Raw genomic sequence first — 20,942 nt, forward strand, 5'->3', positions numbered from 1 at the left:
TCTTTTAAAAATTATATAGCCAGGGTATATTTATTGAAAGAAAATCAATTGCTGCATAGTGATCTGGATTTTTTTCCCCCTTGCACATACTAACATTAGCACACACCTTTTCTGTTTGTATGCACATACCATGAATGTTTTCCAGAGGCACAGTATACACACAGCTTATTTATTCAAAATCCACCAGTATGGTGCTCTGTGAACTCATAATGATAGGGTCCTGTTGTTTCTGTTCACTGAACTTCTCAGTGGCCTAGAATAATGCTTTGCACATTGCTCAGTATGCATTTGATGAATAAAAAATACATCATTCTTCTAAATCTGTACAAGAGACCTGCTTAGTTTTTGAAATGGCTAGCAAGCACAGATACATCAATGTGGAAAAGCGAGAACTGACATGTTATGTATAAAGATTTTGAAAAGCATAAAATACTGTATAAATGTATATGATTTCAAACATATTTATTGACAATTTCAGTTTAGATAGGCTAGAGTAGTGTTTCACAAACAGAATGTACACATGAATCACCAGGATCCTATAAAAATGTAATTTCAGTTTTGTGGTTGGAATTGGGGTGGGGAAGAGTATGTGTCTGAAATTTTGCATTTCTGACAAGTTCCCAGATGATGTTGAGTCTGCAGGGCCTTGAAGCGCACGTTAAGTAGTAAAGGGCTGACATGCCTACACTGTAGCTGGAAAAAATACATATATTATCTTTTATTTATTTTGCTCAGTATTTCTTCAGTAAGTGGAGCTGAATGAAGAACTGAATGTAATACAAAATGTTTATCAAGCAGCAAGAGTTCAGTAGATACTTTATATTTTTCAGTAGATATTTTAGAATAGGCTTTACAAAGTTCTTTAAACAAAATTTCCTTTGAAGAATAGTTAGTTGATGGGGCTGGGGCAAGGGTAGAATTTACCACCCTGCATGTTACAACAGTACTAAATTTTATATATATATATATATATATATATATATATATATATATATATATATATATCACTGAGCTACCAGGTTCTTGACTTATTTGTTTTTGAAAGTAAAATTAGAGTTCTTTTATGCAAAGTTAGCTAATTTTGTTTCATATTGTCTTTTCTTTTTTGAACTTTTTTTTAAGTCTAAAGTAGGGGGAACCAAACCTGCTGGTGGTGATTTTGGAGAAGTCTTGAATTCGACTGCAAATGCTAGTGTCACCGCCACAGAGCCGCCTACAGAACAGACGCAGGAGAGCCTGTGAGATTCCTACCTTTGTTCTGCTACCCACTGCCAGATGCTGCAAGCAAGATCCAAGCACATCTTGTCAACATTCATTGCCATGAATTTCTACCAGATGTGCTTTTATTTAGCTTTACATATTTCTTTGACCAAATAGTTTGTGGGTTAAACAACATGAAAATACCTTCACCTCTACTTCTGGGAAACACCCTTTAATGTGTATTGAAGGTCCATTATTTAGGAAATACTATTATATAAAGTCACATATAGTACCCGGGGATGCTCACTAGGATGATCTGAGAAGCTGCAGGTGATCATAGTTGCTTTCTTACTTTATAAAATTGCTCTGCATCTGGGATGCCAGTTTGCTCTTTTGTCTTCTATAAGAGTATTTTCCTTTTTGAATCACTGCATATTTGATTCCTGACTAAAATTGTTCTTTTAAATTTTATGAATCCTGGTTATTAAAAGTTTTAGTGTCATTTTCTTTATCTTAAGGGATGAACTACGAACTACAAAAAAATCCCATTTTTGAATAAACACTCCTTAATATAAGTTACCTATCTTGGGTAACTGAAGATGCCAGACTAAAATAAACAGTTCTACATCCATTTTGTTATAACTTCATATGTACAGTAATTCAAACATCTGGGTGACTTGAGAGTAGGACCCCCATCCCCATATCCTTGTTAATTGGCATTCGTGACAGTAAGCATTTCAGCCTATTAGTTATTTCACCACTTATGTCAACTTTTTTTCAGATTTAAGTTTAAAGTTCAGAGTAAACTGACATCATTCTGAGTCAAACATACTGTATTTCAGTAGGCCGAAATATGAGTGCACCCATCAGTGTTCAAGTGTTCTAGACCTAGTTGTAAACATGCTAAAATCAACCACATCAGGGAACACATTGCTGTCTCCACTTAATCCATTTAGCATCCCTTAAGTACACAAAGTTATATTACTGTTAAAACTTGAACATATTTTGGTGATAATTCCTGAGGATGTAATACATTAATAAAAATCAATTCATTATTCTCTACTTGTTTTCAGTGTGTTAGAAATTATAAAATGATACTGTAGACATTCCCCTGCTGTGAGAGCTGTGTTGGGGCTGATGAATCAAAGCCTCTGGACAGATCTGCATAGAGGCTGAGGTTCTAACTCTACTCTGACTCACCACCACTTTTTTCTTATGCTGTAAATGTAATGGCTTACATTGTCGTATCTATTATTTATCAAGTTGTGATTGTTTTATTGTTTATGCCAAATGTTAATTGCCAAGCTTGGAGTGACCTCAAACATTTTTTTAAAAGCATGACTAGATGTCTTTATGATAAATTCTTCTAAACAACAAATTTGAAAAAACCCAAGTGGTTTTATAAAATAATGTGCTGCCATTCTTGATTGCTAGAGCTTTTGTTAGCACTCTGATGCAGTTGAAACTATGCTCTATTACATGTGAAAAACTTAATAAGTTCTGTATATCAGTAGTATAGATCTCAAAATCTATTATGAGACTAGTGTTCTGGAAATAGTTTATTGTATAAAAGAATCAACTGGTACCTCTTCTTTAAAAAAGGCAATTAAAAAATAATCCACTTTAAACCACTGCTTAATGGTATCAGATTAACATTCTTTAATTTCCTTCTAAAGGCTTTAAGATAAAAGTTGAAGCATTGGCCCAGAAGAGAGCTCTGTAGAAATTTGTCACTTTATAGAAATATTATGGTTGTTCCTCATAGCTGTTAAGTTATTTTTCCCAACAGCTAGTCTTTAAAAAATTTGTTGTTTTTCAATCATCTTCAGTTCATCACATTGTTTCTTGGGTGTCCTGCCTTGTTCACGTCTTTTCAACACTGCCAAATAGAGTAAGATGGCAATTTCTTTAGTAAAGAGAAATATTCTCATATCTTTTTACTGTGTGTATGCAAAAAAAAATTACGGAAATTGGAATGGGAAATGGAATGGGTATATGAAGGTGAGTACTGGAGATAGTCATGAAAGAACTGGAGAATCATTTTTTGTTTTTATCTTGTTTGCCCCCCCAGCCAATCATTTTTGTAGACATCTTTCCAGTCTACAAACCAAACCAACCAACCAACCAACCAACCAAACCCTTGTTTCTTAAAAGTAAAGAATGAGAAGGAAAATAAAACTGGATTTAGACATACTATGCAAATGTTCTTTGTGGTAGATTCAATATTATGAGACAGATATTTAAGAAATTTGTAAAAGTGATTAATAGGAAAACCCAGAAAGAGGTCCTGGCTACTGTGTTGTGTGTTATATGTGACACAAGAAAACAGCAGGAAAGTGAAATCTCAGATATTTAAGGATTCAAGAAGTGTAACAGAAGAAAATATCACTGACAACAACTCTTACAAATAGGAATGTCTTTAAATTATAGAGTGTGGGAATGTTGCATGATTCGTATGCTTGTAAGACCAAAGTAATCAATGAAGAGGGAACAAATTAATTGGATTATCATCTTAGCAACTTAATTACTGCAATACAAAAAAAAAAAACCCAAAACACCAAACAATTTGGACTGTTCTTTATCTGTTAAGATACACACACTGTCTATTTTTTGTATAATATTTGAAAACAATAAAAATTCTATGATTTGGGTATGGGTTCTTTTGTATGTATTACCTGTTTGTGGAGGAAAGGAGTAAGTCCATTAGGCAAACTTAACTCCAAACCTGTTCTATCCTGGATATGTAAGGAACCATGACAGCTGTATTGAATCAATGTTATCAAGCAAAAATGAGAAAGCTACATGCTGGCTACCAAAAGGCATTTATGAAGTGACTATTTGCTGCACATGTTCCAGAGAAAATGCTGCATAAGGCAGTTTGTCAAAATCATGTTTCTTTATAGTTAAAACCAGATGAAAACTCTGATTTTTGCACGTAGTAAAGACATTTAGCCATTGATTAATCATTTTTAGTGATGGTCCCATAATTGAGACCATGGGTGGGTCACAATTAATAGAAAACATTGCTTTTGAATAAACCAGCAAACTTCAAACCTTCCATATTCTAATGTTGAAACCAAAATGAATCTAAAGGCTTTTTCAAACTCTTTAGTATGTGAGCTCTTAGAGAGCAGGATCTGCATGTGCCTGTCACCTGCCAGGATTTCATACTTCAATAAATGCTGTTTGGTGACTCGAATTCTTGAAAACTCATAATTTTTTTTTTTTTGGTACTGGGGATTGAACTGAGGGACATTCTACCACTAAGGTAGTTACATACATCCCAGCACTTTCTATTTTCTGAGACGAGGTCTTCCCAAGTTGCCCAGGCTGGCCTCAAATTTGTACTACTCCTTTAGCCTCCTAAGTATCTGGGATAACAGGCATGCACCACCCTGCCCAACTCATAATTTTGATGTTACTGAGGCTAGTCAGTGTGATTATTTTAATTTAATGGTTTTTCTACTACACAGTAAAAGCAAAACAGTTTTTGGGTTTTGAATTATATTTTTAAGTGGCTATCTTCAACATTCTCTAAAGATTTTCTTGCTTTCCAGGATTAATTCCATTATTTTCCAATTTGACTAACAGTATTTTTCCAATTCCTTAAACGCTATTTGCCTATCTTCAGTCATCTACAGGATCCATCTTCTTAATGAGCTTATCTATTTCTTTACCTGAAATGACTGTCTTTGGACAGTCTGTACATCTAGACCAGTCTCCTTTTCCAGGCACTTACATGTGGTTAAAAGGCACAAATCTTTAATCACCTCCTAGTCACCTTCACCTAGCCATCAATAAGCTATTTTTTGAGCTTTCATTAAGTGCCTAGGCATTTTGCACATTTCATTTAATTCTTAGGGGTGTGGTGTCAGTTTTATAGATGAGACCATAGCCAGTACTTGTGAGGCCAGGATTTGAATTATTTTCTGTTCACTTACCTTGCCATCTGCCATTACTAGTATTTTTGTAATATGTGTGTTTTAACTTGCAAAAAAGAGGACTATTTTTAATGAAGCAAGAGGGAAGATGCAATTAGGGCAGGATCAGAGTCCTTAAGATGTGAAAACACTGCCCCTCTATAGCGTCTGTTTCTATTTGTGGCTTTCATAGGCAAAAAAAAGCCTGCAAATCCTCACTTGATGCTTCTGATTCTCTATCAGAGGCAAATAGTTTTGCTTATTAAAAAATATTGTGGAAGTAATCTTCAATCTTCAAGTAAAAGTATGAAGAAGATGTAGCCTACTTATGTGGACTCACAGCCCATCGACATGTAACTTTAAAAAAAACCCTACAGGAATTGTTCTGAAAATGAGTTATCACACAGTCCTTGAGAAGCTTATCATTTGGCTGAACTAGGACAGGATATACCTATTGAGTTTCAGTACTAGGGAGTACTCACCTGGAATAGAATTTATATTAAGCTCCTACTGAATTTATAAGGGTTTTCCCACAGTTGGCTAGTTATCGTGAATCCTACAATTACTTCTAATATTTTGTACATTGTCTATGCCATAGAAGGCATGAGAAAGGCATCCCTAGTCGGAGGCATTAGTAAAATAGGGTTTGTGGTCCTAAAAAGTACTTCCCTTGGTAATTTTTTCAAATGACATGGAAAAGTGTGTGCCACCTTGTCTCCAAAATAGCTTGATTGCAGGTTAATATTAAAACTACTGGGTAAAAGATGGCTGAACTACTTCATTCATTAAAAAGTGAAGTATGGTGTTTGAAGAGGGTGGGCAAAATCTCGGAATTAATATTGAGGTAAAAAAAGTGACAGAGCCTCTGGTACAACACACAGGCACTATCTGAAATTCCCTAATGTTAGGGAACAGACAGATGTGAATGGTGGGAACACAGAGATTAAGAGAGTAATTCCCCCAAAATGGGCCCACTGTGCTGCCCCCACATGCTTTCTTTTCCAGAAAGCAGTTTACCTGCAGCCCTGTCTGGCCATTCCTCAGCAAACTGCCAGTTATCTGCAGGAGAACTACAGGTGGTTGTTAAGAGGACCCCAAGTTGCACTGAAGGAGAGCCTCTTATGACCAGATACTGAACTACTAGGAGATAAGAATAGTTCCTCCTAGCCATAAATCTACAAGAATATATGGTTAAGAGTCCACCTAAAACTTAAAAATAAATATTTTTTAAAAATCCAATTAGAACTGGCCAGCATGGGCCAAGGTGACCTAGAGTTGTCAAGACAGTAGGGATTTGAAAGGCTGATGTCATCTTGCTGTCAGCCAAAAGTCATGAGGTGGACCTGGGTGGGACATTTTGGAAACATCTCTGGGATCCCCAATAAAACTGAAGTGTAAGAATGGCACATTGTCCCTCCCCTGTCACAGAGGCAATTCTCTCCTTTGAGAGTGTCCACATTCCTTTTCCCTATCCTTTCAATAAACTCATTCCCGTTACTCTGAGCAACATGTCTGAAATCTTTCTGACTTGATCACAAGAATCAGGGTTTGAAGGGCTGGTTTTCGCATTGCCTGTTTCTTGCAAGGACCGAGCTCCTTAACACTAGAAGGTACAATAGCTATTAGGAGGTGACAGACATCTCAGATTATTATATTCACGTGAGGAATGGCCCCAGAAGTGGCAAAGGATTAACTTGCATCCAGAATTTCACGAATGTGAATTGTTCGATGTGAACTGCGTCTTACTAAGTGCCCAGTACAAAAGACCTAACAGCAAATTCCTTCCTTCATGGAGAAACTTCGGAAAGCACCTAAAATTTCAAGTGCTCAAAGTCACAAAGAAAGCAGAGCACCAGCGTGCATATCCGGACTTCCAATTCTAAGTAGGGTAACAGGGAGATAACTTCCAATTCTAAGTAGGATAACAGGGAGAACTAAGTAGGTTAACAGGGAAAACTGAGGGAACCTGAAAGGTTGCATTACCGCACTCTGCCATGAACTAAGCGCACTTCCCACACGAAACGGGGATCTCCAGTCCCTGAGGATATAGTCCATGCATTTTAACTTAAACCTCCACTTCCTACACTTCTTCATCAGCACAGCACAGCCCTCAAACAGCCACTCCTCCCGGCTCCGCGGCAGGTGGGCGGGCCTCTCCTCGCTCCGCCCTTGACCCGCACGCTGGCGGAACGGAGGCCGTAGGTCAGAGGTTGTGAAGGCGTCATGGCGGCGCTGTGTGGGACTCGTGCCGTGGCTGTCGAGAGCCATTTTCTGCGAGTGTTTCTCTTCTCTAGGCCCTTTCGAAGCGCAGGCACTGAGAGTGGCTCCGAAAGCGGGAGCTCCGATTCCTCGAAGCCTCAGACGAGTCCAGGCGGCTTTGCCAGCGCGTTGGAGCGGCACTCAGAGCTGCAGCGGAAGGCGGAGCTCCGACGGGTGAGAGGCAGCCGCGGAGCCACGCCCACGACGCGGTTGGGTGGCTGGGGCCGGCGTAAAGGGTGGGGCCACGCCAGTGACATGTGGGCGGGGCCGGGCCGGCTGGTGGGCGGGGAGTCGGCGAGGGGAACGGGAACTGGGAGGGCTGGAGGTGGCTGGTGGCTTGGGGGACCTGGGGGACTTGGGAACCTGGGAGGCTGGAGGGCTGTTGTGGGGCCGTATGTTGGCTCTGTGGCTGGCTGCTAGCAGCCGAGCGCGTGGCTGGTGTTTTTCTTCATTGATTGTACTTTTATGTGACTGATTCTGTAAGCGCGGGTCTTGCTGGCCCTTGGGCAACCGGGAGCGCTGCCAATGAGATGGTCTGGGGAGAGTCCGGGGACTGGTAGAAGTGGACTCACACTGGGAGAGGCAAGGCTCTGCTTGGTCTCCTTCTATACAACAGCTCCAGTGTGGAGCTTCTTGGTAGCTGTTGTAAGCATTTGTTAAATAGGGGAACGATGGAATTACTATTTTTCTGAACTTGGGCAAGTGATTTAACAGGTCAGTGCTTCACTTTCCTTTTCTGTAAGTGACTTTTTTGGGTTTTATTACCCCTTTGCCTTACCAATATTTTTGTAAAGTACGAAATAACTAAATAAGCGAAATAAAGGAAATAGACAGGTACAGATGTTGTTTTTGTTTTGTTTTTTTACTATTGCATTCAGCAGACATGAAATTGGATATATTAAAAAAAATTCTCAATTTCTGTATTTATTTCCTTGGGGAATAGTATCAAATAGCTAATAGGCAGTTTCCTGGATTGTAGGATCATTTTAGTCATTAGAGTCAAAATTTTCCTAAGATCCAAGGTATAAAAGAAGTCTGATGTATATTCTCTTCTGCTGTAACAAATTACCACAAGTTTAGTGGCTTAAGACAAATTTGTTATTTTGAGGGTTGTGAGAAGTCTGCAGTCTCACTGGGTTACAACCAAGGTGTTGGCAGCATTTCCTGTTCCATAGGTTTTGGGGAGGAACTGTTTCCTTGCCTTTTCTAATTTATGGGGGCCACTGCCATTTATTGGCCCCTGGCCTCCTTTTGCTTCTTCAAAGCCAGCAACAATAGGTTGAGGCCCTCTCATAGGGGGTTCTGTTATGTCTCATTCATTTTTGTTCTCCTTTATGATTATATTGGATCTGCCAGATAATCCACAATATTTTTTCTAAAATTAGTTGATTAGCAATCTTAATCCTACCTGCAATTTAATTCCCCTTTGCCACAGAAGGTGACATTCACAAATTCTAGGAATTTGGTTGTGGACATCTTTAGGGGCACATTATTCCGTCTACCATACCTGAAATCATCAAACGGTTGAATTGGATTCATCCTTGGCATAAGGCATTGCTAACGAAGTGTGGTAAGGTAGGAAGCATAAATATAATTCAGTGTTCTTCTGAATATTTGTGTAGGAAAAGAATTTCCCTGTTTCTCACCTTCATCCTTTCTCATTACCAGCCCCGTAAGTACCCCATTTTAAGTTTCTTCAAAATCTCCAGAAAATAATCCTCAGATTGCTGAGTTAATTGTGGCAAGAATGAAAATTGTTGCATCACATTAGCAAGTGTTTGAAGCTAAAAATGTCTCCCATACTTTAGTGTTTCACATGATGAGCAGTAATAAATGTTTAATGAAGGAGAAATTCAGAGTATTTATGAGTGAGCAGGATTCCCTTTCCATTCCTCTCCAAGACAATTCTAATTGGACTGCTCAGTTTTTCCAGGAGGCAACTGGGTATTTCCTGGGAGTCTCAGCACATCCGTTGGATTTGCCTCGTCCAGCTCAGACTCAACAGTCTCCATGGGCAGTTTTTCTTCACTAACATAGTTTTGAAAACATTATTCTATTAGATGGAGAGTAAATGTGTTTAGTTCTGACATGTGGTTCACATTTTTCTGGTTCATAGTTCTTGGACATCTTGGTTTAATGGAAGGGTAATTTCCTGGGAAGGATGGTATCAGGAATCTGGGGTGTAGTCTTGTGTTTTTGAGTTCTTAGCTTTGTAGCATTTTGAGTGTTCCCTTTTATTCAATAATTAATACCTCTGACTTCAGCTGTGCTAAAGGTCATTATAGACATAGCAACAGAGTTCTGCTCTACAAATCAGACATAAGGAGGTGGTTTTTATGTTTTTCTTGGGAACGTTGTAAACTGCCATTCCTGTTCCCTCAAACTTAACAATACATTTCTTGCTATGGTATTAAAGACTTACTGGCCTGGGGCAGAGGTTAAAAGTTGCTCAGTTTGAGGCTGCTGGGATTGTGATACTGATCCAGCCATCTTACTAGTTGAGTGACTTTGACAAATTAGCTTGCATACTCGAGTTTGCACCCTTATATCTAAGTGAAAATAATACTCTAATTGGAATTATTGCGAAGTTTATATGAAATAATACATTTAAAAGGTTCTCAGCACACAGTGTAGAGAAAGCTTTCACTTAATGCATTTTAGATATTATGTGGCCCCAGCCATTTCTCCATTGTCCTCCTGCATATTGGAGAGTATTTGCAACAGAAATGTTTCCAGAACCACATAGTTCTTTAATTAAACCCAATATTAAGTTGTGAATAATAAGCCTTGTCAAACCATCCATGTAGGTTCATCCATTGTAACACATATACTCTGGTGGGGATGTTGATAGTAGGGGAGGCTATGCAAGTTGGGGGTCAGAGAGCACATGGGATTTCTCTCTACTATTCAGTTTTGTTCTAAACCTAAAACTGATCCTCAAAAAAAGAGTGCACGTAAGAGGCTATTTAAAAAATGTAGATGAGTCTATAATTTTAGATTGAGCTGTACAGAAACAATAGAGTTAAGTTTTTTACCGAAAAAAATTAAAACTAACCAAGCAAACAAAATTACTCCAAATCAGCATGCACATGCACATGCCATTCTGTTTAATCTCTAATTTAAAGATATTTGTAATCTCTCATATCTCAGGCAGCCAGCGCCTCACCAGGGAAATTTTTCCTGCACAGAAGGAGATAAGCCACCTGAGAAATAAAGTCTGAAATAATTAGTGAAGAAATAAGAGGCAGTGTCAAAGAATAGATTTTAAAAGCAGGACCTCTGATAGGATCTTCCAGTCCTGGTAGGAGCTGGAACAGAGCAATTAAAAAATGGCTCTGGTGATTTATTTAAGGGGGTACATCAAAGGCAGGGGTAAGGTTTCAGGGGTGGAGTCTTGCTTCCAGATGTCATGCAGTCAGCAGGTTGATTGGCATCTTGGCAGGTCACACCCATCTCAGAGACGCTATGTGGCTATAGCAGGTTACCCCATCTCTGGTGCTGTGTGGGACCTCTGGCAGAGCTTGGTGGGAGTTCACAGCAGGGTTGCCACTGTTAAGTTCCCACATACCAGACTTTCCCATTCAATGGGCTTTCATGCTGATTTGGTCCACACATAGTCCACGGATGATTCTTAACGCTCTAATATGTCAACTTAATATGTCAGAGTACTATGCACACTTCAGAAAGAAGTTTATCTTGACTTTTCTCCCCCCAGTGGAGTGTAAGTTTTAGGAGGACAAAAAATTTTTCTCCTTCATTCTGATAAGTCCCTAGTACCTGGCACCATGCTTGACCCGAGGTGGGTACTTTGTAAATATTTGCCAAATGGATAAATGAATGAATGGTACATACGTATTGAAACTTCAGTTCCACTTGACTTGTCTTTGAATTGTGATATGTGTGCGACTGCTCTCAAGCAGTTTGTGCATGTTGAATAATATAGGCTTGAGCATATTAGTTAAATGTGCCTGACCAGAACAATAATTGAGTGAAAAAAATTGTAAGAATAATAAGAAAACTCAAAATACTACATTAGATATAATTTTAATGTTTATTTGGAAGTTTTGGGTGTATTTCTATCTTATATTTATGATGGGAATATGAGCACTTGTTAGCTGTTGATAGGGATCCAACTTAACATTCCTTTTTGAAGTTTTTGGATCTATTTAATTGAAGACTATCCTGAGATTACAAGATGAATAATTACTTATTTTGTAATCAGGATTTTTGAAACAATTTAATTATTTAAAAAGTATAAAAGCAATATTTATTTACTTTAAAAAGACATTTTAATAGTGCTGAAAATTATTATGTGAAATATAAACAACTCTGTTTCCTTTTTCTAATTTTCTCAAGGCTGGAGAGTATGATTTTTAATGGATGCCTCTGGAGTTTTATATATATATATATATATATATATATATATATATATATATATATATATATATATACATATTCCAAGTGTAATTATTAAATGGTTAATACTAAGTACTGTTCTAGACTATTATTAATGTTTAAGAGTATAAGCTCTGGGCTTTAAATCCTGGCTCTTCTACTATTTATTAGCTACTTTTCTTTGAGAAATGACTTAATATCTATGTATTTCCTTTTCCTTTTTTGTAAGAGGAAATCCTGTGTCACAGTATTATTATGAGATAATCTCTTTAGGGCTGTTCCCTAAACAAATCATTATTGTTTTACCTTGTTATGTTTTATTGATTAAATAATTTATTACTTAAAGCACTGAATACAAGTGCCTAATACGTTTAGAAAAATCAGTATTTTTAGTTGCTGCTGAAAATTGTTATTTTCACTGAAGTATAACTTTGAGTTATAAGTATACTTTATGTGCCTCATTTAAAAAATTGTTGGTATTCCATAGTAGGTATCATTTATTAACTAGAAAAGGCCTTCATTAAAAGCATTAGATTGTTGCCCCTCCCTCAACAGTCAATCTTACAGTGGACATTTGCTCTTTTGCATGCTTATGAGAGTGAATTTATAGGATGTGTTCTAGGAGAAAGTATATGCATATATGCACAGTTTGAACTTGAAAAATTAGTTGGTTTAATAAACTCCCACGGTAGTGCTTGGCAATGCTCATTTCCTCGCCCTCAATAACATATGCTGTTATAAGTGGATTTGATTCTTCTTTTTCTTCTTTTTTGTGGTATGGGGGATGGAACCCAGGACCTCCAGCATGCTAGGCAAGAAATACTCTACCTTGGAGCCACACGCCTAGCCCCTAGGTGGATTTTCCTCATATTGGACGACCAAAACAAAATACAGGAATTAGGAACTGGGTTTGTTATCCCTCATCTCTGATTCCCGTCAAAATTACTACACATTCACAGTTTTTACTTTATAATAAAGAAATGCTACCAAATTGAACTCATAAAATGTACTAACAAAAACTAAGTTATATGTACATATAGGGTTCTGTGTAAGATATTATTGGTAGAATGGCTTCTGCTTAATTTTTTTTTCTTTTGAAGATAAAAGTTTGCTGTTCCCTAAACAGAACATTATTGCTTTACCTTTGCTCTTTACCCTGAAATTAACTTCTCTGACTGCCGATTTCCTTGTAAAAATCACAGGATGTGGGAGGTTCCAACCAATAGAAGATCTGTTAGGGGAAGAACTAATAGAGGAAGGGGATTGATGGGAAGGGAGGAGGGATGGGATAAGGGAAGAACAGTGAAGGATTCTGACCTGACTTTCCTATGTACACATGTGATGTACTACAGTGAATCTCACAATCATGACATCCACAAGACGTTAATTAAAAAGAAAAAACTGTAAGTAAATAGCAGAGAGATCAGTAGAGTAGAGTGAAGGGAACAAGGGGTGGAAGGAAGGGTGGGGAAGGGGAAGTACTGGGGACTGAATCAGAGCAAATTATATTCCATGCTTTTATAATTATGTCAAAGTGAATCCTAATGTTATATAAAACTAAAAAGAACTAATTAAATACAAAGAAGGGGGAGGATCATCTATTCTTTTGTGATCTCACCAACCAGGTGCCACTCCTCTTGAATGTCCTAAGGCATTGTTTTCTACTAACTTTATGTTACAACTGTAGTTTTAAGTTACATTAAAGTCATTTGTGAGGTTGTTTTAATCTGTTTTCTACTTGTAGTTACTAGAGATCAAGGTTATACCTTATTCACTCTTTTTTTTGATGTGTGTGTGGGGTACTGGGGATTGAATCTAGGGACACTCAACCACTGAGCCACATTGTCAGTCCTATTTTGTGTTTTATTTAGAGACAGGGCCTCACTGAGTTCGTTGGCACCTCGCTTTTGCTGAGGCTGGCTTTGAACTCGTGCTCCTCCTGCCTCAGCCTCCTGAAGTGCTGGGATTACGGGCTTGGGCCACCACACCCAGCCCTTATTCACTCTTTTCATCCCTTGCATAAAGCTTTACATATAAGCAAGAATTTAATACAATATAAATTGTAATAATATTTTAGTTTGATGATTGAATAATTATAAATGAAAAATGACATTCAGATCACTTATTGTGGGATTTAAAAATATGTGTATATATATATTGAAGTTCAAGTAGTGAGCTTTGATTTAATTTTAAAGGCCTTAAAAGTGTAAACTAAAGTATACATAGACCTCAGAAATAAATAATTTTCAGTAAGAGCCCAAAAAATTATCCTTGCAGAGACCTTTTCCTCACAGTCAGGACTGAACCAAGGTCAGTGCATCATGATCCTTTTCCTAATATTTCACTCAAGTTACTCCGGAAAGAGAGCTTGGGTTTAAAAGACCTGCAACACTGTTGTTTTGTGTGGAGGCTTTGAGTTCTGTAATTGTCCTGTGCTCTCTCATTCACTCTTTTCTTTTGGTTCATGTGCTTTAATATTGGTTTATGCATCTATTTCTTCAACTAGTTTTTTTTTATTGGTTGTTCACAACATTACAAAGCTCTTGACATATCATATTTCATACATTAGATTGAAGTGGGTTATGAACTCCCAATTTTACCCCAAATGCAGATTGCAGAATCACGTCGGTTACACATCCACAATTTTACATAATGCCCAATTAGTAATTGTTGTATTCTGCTACCTTTCCTATCCCCTACTATCCTAGTTTTTGTTTTGTTTTGGCTTATTTTGGGGGTTGGAACAAGTCCTGTTTATTTTTGTGAACAATAAGTTGCCCACTTATGTATAAAAAAACTGGTAAATATTTGCAAAAGTGGGCTGGGGTTATGGCTCAGTGATAGAGCACTTGCCAATCATGTGTGAACCCCTGGGTTCCATCCTCAGCACCACATATGAATAAATAAAATAAAGGTCTTGTGTTCACCCACAACTAAAAATAATTTGCAAAAGTTTGTTTTTTTGTGTGTGTATTTTTGGTTTTTAGCCAGATACCTTTCTTCTCCCCGTTCCTTGCTTTTAAAAATCTTAAAAGCTTCATATCTTTTTTGTACTTAAATAATATAAATTTGCAGACTTGGGACCTGTGCTGTAGCATATAACCCATCTCATAGCCACAAGGTGGCAACAGTTGAACAGAGGTTTGCTTTTTCTGCTGTATGAACATTATTACTACTGGTCCTTTACAGTAGAGGGTGGCATATCACATTCCAGCACGTTAAAAAAGGCAGTGAAACATCTTACTACTTTTTATTTATTTAGAATGCTGAAGTTACAGGAAAGCTTTTAGTTTTATTTTTAACATTATAGTAAACGGATTTCTTGCAAATATTTTTAAATGCTATGTTTTACTAATATTTCTTATCGCTATTTTTATTTAAAAATACTGGAATATTCTGGGAGACAGAACATTTCAATCAGATGTTTAGTTCTTTTTAGAATACTGAAAAAATGAAAACATAGATTGTTTAATGTTTTAATATAAAGGAAAAATTCGCTAAATTTTTATGTAACTTTTAAGTCCACTAAATTCATATGGTAGTAAAATTATCTAGTTTTGGTTAATCCTTTGTTTTCCCTTAGTTTTGTGTTGAGAACTTTAAAAATTGCACCAATCTTTTAAAATTAAAATTTAATATGTAAAGGAATGTTGGAAAATGTTTCTTATTTTAATTGTGATGCAAGCCTGTTTTTATATTGTAGAATTCTAAGAGAGTTATCTTTGAGTTAATGATAAAAATCTTCTGGAATGTTTAGTTTCATTTTCAAAGAATGTTTAGAGAAATGTGTTCATTTAATTAAAAAAACAACAAAAGAGTGAATTGAAGTAAATAGAATTCTCAGGGAAAAGTAGGTTTTTATCAGTACCTGTATTGTGCTTATGAGCAGTAGAATCCATTTCCTAAAAAGGAAGATGCTTATTTTCTGTATGTATTGTATTTTGTAGGTGGTCATATGATCTGACTTCTCAGGTCAGCATTAGCTTTTGCTATTTGTAGATCTTTCCTAATTCTTATTTTTACCCAGAAATGTTGCTACCTTCTTTTAATGTGTTTAGGTTTTATTTTGCTTTTTAAAATTTTTTTCTTTTGAATATATTAATTGTTGTGGCATGAGTATAGCCCCTAAGTTTGTTTTTACTTATTGGCATTAAGGAAATAAAAGAAGCTTTTAAGTTATACAGAATGTAACTTTTGTGAAGAATCTTATTTGTATGGTTCGGGGAGTAAAATTAAATAGTTTGGATTTAGTTTGGATTTTGCTCTCCTTTTTAAAGCTTCAGGGACTCTGTGGTTGGCAACTGCTGGACAGTGAGTCAGTCTTGGCATAAGAGTTGGCAGTTCAAGTTGCCTGGTTTCTGACCAGCTTGATATGGTTGGGTTCTCTCAAAAAAAAAAAAAAAAAAAAGGTGGGGGGTGGACACTGGGAGTTGGATGCTACTGGGCAGAGAGTATGTATCCCAAAGACATGAAAACATGTTTATATAACAAACTATGCAAATATGGCATTATCCATAGTACTAAAACTGGAAACAGCTCATATGCCCTTTGGTGAATGGTTAAACTACAGTACATTCTTATCGTGGAATAGTACTTAGCAATAAAAAGTAACAAGCAATTGATACATGTAACAGTTGGAAGGACTCTGAAGGGAATTAGGCTACATGAATAAAAAGCCAGTCTCAAAGGGTCATATATATTGAATAATTCCACTTATATGACATTCTTGGAATGACAGATTTATAGAGATGGAAAACAGATTAGAATGGAATAGGTAGGTAGATGGGAGTTTGAGAGGTATAAAAGGACACACAGGGATCTTATGTCAGTGGAACTGTTCTGTATCTGACTGTGGTAATAAATAGGAACTAGTACATATGACAAAATCTTATAGAACCAGATACATGCATGTAAACAATTACAGGTAAAATGAGTGAAATCTGAACAAGACCTTTGGACTGTATCAGTGTTGATTTCATTTCCTAGTTGTGATAGTCTTGCAAGATGTTATCACTGAGGGTAAGTGGTAAGTGGGTCTCTGTATATTATTTATTACAACTGCATGCAAATTTACAAGGATTTCAAAAGAGAAAGTTTAATTAAAAATAAAAGGATCATTTCACTAGGCTGTCAGGCCCAACACAGGTAAGACCAATGAATTTAATAAGCAATAAACCTATTACCCTATACTATTTCCTACAAAATGATTCTTTGGTGACAAGCACTGTTGTATGGAATGTCTTGTCAATTAATAGAGCATTATATACATTCAGAAATGTATATAATGCTCTATTCATTGATGGTTTTGGTAGAATCTTTTGGACAAGTAAGATAAGTCTATATTCAGAGTGCCTATTTCCAGTGATAATATGTTGTTATTTTTTTCTCTACATAAAATAATTGAATATAATCAACTTGCCACCAGGGAATGATGCTATATTGGTATCTTAGCATTGGTCTCTGCTGTTGGCAGATTAGTAATTTAGTGAAGATTGTAACTGTATCAACATGGGTGAGTAAAAGTCAGTGTTCCTGAATTCATTCATAGTCTCCATCTCAACTATAGAAGGACCTACCACTTTGGTGACATTCTTACATGACTAGTAGTCTGGGGTATGTTGAGATACCCCTTTTAGCCCTGAGACAGAAGCACATCCCTGTTGCCAGAGTCACTTTGTTCTTTAACCTATTTGGGAGGGATAGGAGTAGCTGGGGAAGGAGGTTGACAGGCATTCAGGGGAATGGTTATCTTGTCCACCTGAATGACAAGATTCTCTGATGAAGAGGTCATTCACATGTAACTTACCATGGTCTGACAATGGTTTGTCTCTCAAGGGTTCATGTACTGAATGCTTGGTTCTCAGTGTGGTGATGTGAGCGGTGGTAGGGTCTTTAAGAGGTGGAGTCTAGTGCTGGGAGATTAGCTCATTGGGAGTGTTGCCCTCAGAAGTAATTGGTATAATTCTTATGGGACCCCATTTAGTTCTCATGAGAGGTTGTTAGAAGAGAACAAGTCTGACCCCTGAATTGCATTTTGGCTTCTTTTCTTGCCATGTGATCTCTCCCTATCGATACACTCCCACCATGATACCATCTGCCATGATGAGACATAGTTATGGGGGCCCACATCAAAACAGTACCATGCTATTTGAACTTTCATACTCCACAACTTGAGCTAAATAAACCTCCTTCTTTATAAAGTACCCAACTTTGGGTATTTTCTTATAGCAATGAAAAAGACTCATACAGACTCATTTATGTTTTTACTCTGTGCCTATTCAGAGTACCTCCCATCCCAACCCCAATACTGGAGAATGAACCCCGTGGTACTCTACTACTGAGCTTCATCCCCAGCCCTTTTTATTTTTTATTGTAAGACAGGGTCTCTCTAAGTTGTCCAGACTGGCCTTGAACTTGGTGATCCTTCTGCCTTAGCCTTCCAAGTAACTGGGGTTACAGGTGTGTACCACCACACCCAACTTCTGTGCCTATTCAGAGAGCTCAAAACCTTGTCATCAATTTTTTGGTTAGGTTTTTTAAAGCACCTAGCCATCAGCAAAATCATTCACCATTTTCCATAATAAATACAAGCTATCTCTCTTTCTGGGCAAAATGATCATTTGCATGTATTGTTCAGAGTTCATTTGCATGTATTGTTCAGGGAGCTGCTACTTTTAACACTGTCCTTCAATGCCCTCTTGTTCTATATAATCAGCCACCAATAGAGGGCTGTGAAAGACTCCTTCTCCAACTTCATCTGCCACGATTCTCCCAAGCACCACTATAGCTCAAGAAATAGAATAGCTGGCCTAAGAGCCTGGACCTGTCGCAGAGTCTTCTCCATCTGGGATCCTGTCAAAACTGGTAGCTTTGGGGGTTCTTGATAAAAGGATTAGAAAAACATGTCTAAATAATAATGTATTTGTTGCTTTCAAAGTTTAAAAAGAATTACTAAGCATTGTGCTCCTTTCCTTTTAGTAAGAAGGGGTGTCTTTACATGTTCTAGACACTAACCCTTAGGAATTTCCAAGGTGAGATTTATTGTTGTCTGGCATTCATGTGTCTTACGATGTGTTGCTGCTTAGAGGTTCCATCAACAAGTGTAATGGACCAGCATGTTGTCTAATGGAATGGAGTGGCAATCACAGTTCCTACAGATTAGACCATAACATAGAGCTAGAGAATTGATATAACCTTGAGATAACATGGGCTTTACTAGCAGTTTAGATAAAGAAAGCATTGTCAGGTCAATAAGTGCATCCCAGAGGTTGAGGTATATTTGATTTGTTCCAGCCTTGAAACCACTTCTAGTGCCATGGCAGCTACAAGTGGATTTATCATCTGATTAAGTTTATGATAATGAATTGTCATTCTCTGAGACCCATCTATTTGCTGGAAGGTCAAATAGGCAAGTTGAAGAGGAATGTTGTAGGAATCAGTATCTCCAAGTCCTTCATGGTGGCACAAATTGCTACAGTCCTTCCAGGATTACTTTAATTTGCTTTTTTGGTAAAGTGGAACAAGGGCAAGTTCTAGTATCTTGCATTTGTTCTTCTCTAGCTTAATAGCTCTTATTCCATAAGTCAGGGAACCAATGAGGGTTACCTAGTACCTACTTGTTGCCTAGTACCTATTCCAGTTGTCTTCTGGACTGTAGAAGATCCACAGCATGAGTACATAGAATGGACTTGAGTTATAATGCTATTGAGTATGTGAACTCTGTAAGCCCCTGTTCTGGTCAGTAGTAAACTGGTTCTCTAAGAATCAGTCAGGGGGCTGGGATTGTGGCTCAGTGGTAGAGCGCTTGCCTAGCATGTATAATTTATCATACATGATAAATGGAGTGGCAATCACAGTTCCTACAGATTAGACCATAACATAGAGCTAGAGAATTGATATAACCACATATAAATAAATGAGTAAAGTAAAGGTCCATCAATATCTAAAAAACTATTTAAAAAAAGAAGCAGAATCAGTTCAGATAATCTCTGAGAAGTCTGATTATTTCCCTTTCCTCTATGGACAGTCACCTAGGTAAATAGCCATAACACCCCTGGGAAACAAGATTGGTAATAAAAGTTTTTGACTCTTGTTGAAAGGAGTATCTAGAGATCCTCCCAGGCAACATGCTAAGGGGCAGGTGAACAGGTCAGAAATAATAAATCCACTCCAACATTCCATTCCCTCTAAGCCTTTTAGATGCCTTCCTCTATCCTTAGAAAGTTCTGGTATTTCAGTTTTATTTAGTGTAGTCTAAATGGGTCCAGGTTTCATTCAATCAATTGGGTGAACTCTTAAAAACTCTTCCTACTTACCTGAGCTAACACCGTGTCTAGAACATCTTCTTAACAAGCTTATAATAATAAATTTTGATTTCAGGCAAGACTGTTTTTCCTCTCACCATGATATCAAACTCTCAGGCTCCATTTCCACACTTATCCCCAATTTCTGTTGATGTAAGTTGGCAAAATCATGCAATCATTTTGTGTACATTGCACATCCACATGGACTATACTTTTTATCTTACCCATGATAGTTTGCTGAGAACTTGAGTTTGTTTAAAGGTCTGGGACAGTTTTCTCTGATAGAACATTTTGTGATGATAGGAATATCCTATAATGAGCTATCCACATGTAGTTTTTTGTGTATTTAAAATGTGGCCAATGCAATGGAGGAAATGAATTTTAAATTTTATTTATTTTAATTTGAAATTAGAGTTAAGTGGCCACATATGTCTAGTGGATACCATGCTGAATAATGCAGGTCTAAAAACAACAAGTCATAGAGATGGATGTTTAGGAGGATCGGTTGTCCTTTGTAAGTACCTTCAGGGTCGACCGTTGCAGGTGTTTCAGGAAAGGAGAGACGAGTTCCTGAGATGGAGATGGAGGGTCTTCTTTTATTGGCAGAGGACACTCAGTAGAATTTAGGGGTTTAAGCATATACCATCCCATTTCAGTTTTCAGAATCCACTGCTTTCCTAATTGATATTCTAATATTAGAGAATCTGAAAATTGGGAATACAATTTATATTGTCTTTCAGCCCATCTGCAGAATTAGACCGTGAGTTTATTTTTTAGAAAACTCAATCATGACTAAATAAGATAAAGGTTTCTTTTTGGACTATCATAGATACTTTGAGATTCCTTATGTTGATCTTTATCTGGG

General features: G+C 37.2%; 2 protein-coding genes across 14 annotated transcripts in view; both read left to right on the forward strand.

The window, feature by feature from the left end:
* The window catches only part of Tpd52 (tumor protein D52), a 102,410-nt gene extending 98,011 nt beyond the window's left edge, over positions 1-4,399 (forward strand). For 9 of the 13 annotated variants that reach the window (XM_078016984.1, XM_078016985.1, XM_078016983.1 and 6 more), the window contains one exon: positions 1,123-4,399. In XM_078016984.1, coding sequence (XP_077873110.1) covers positions 1,123-1,242 — 120 coding nt within the window. In that variant the 3' untranslated portion in view covers positions 1,243-4,399. The remainder of the gene's footprint in view (positions 1-1,122) is intronic. The other 4 variants (XM_021733741.3, XM_021733742.3, XM_040293919.2 and 1 more) reach the window with 1 other exon arrangement.
* Positions 4,400-7,300: 2,901 nt separating this feature from the next.
* The window catches only part of Mrps28 (mitochondrial ribosomal protein S28), a 103,056-nt gene continuing 89,414 nt past the window's right edge, over positions 7,301-20,942 (forward strand). Inside the window, exon 1 of the mRNA XM_040293920.2 lies at positions 7,301-7,553. Coding sequence (XP_040149854.2) covers positions 7,344-7,553 — 210 coding nt within the window. The 5' untranslated portion in view covers positions 7,301-7,343. The remainder of the gene's footprint in view (positions 7,554-20,942) is intronic.

This window comes from Ictidomys tridecemlineatus, chromosome 7, assembly GCF_052094955.1.
Source record: "Ictidomys tridecemlineatus isolate mIctTri1 chromosome 7, mIctTri1.hap1, whole genome shotgun sequence".
In the NCBI taxonomy this organism is placed as follows: domain Eukaryota; kingdom Metazoa; phylum Chordata; class Mammalia; order Rodentia; family Sciuridae; genus Ictidomys; species Ictidomys tridecemlineatus.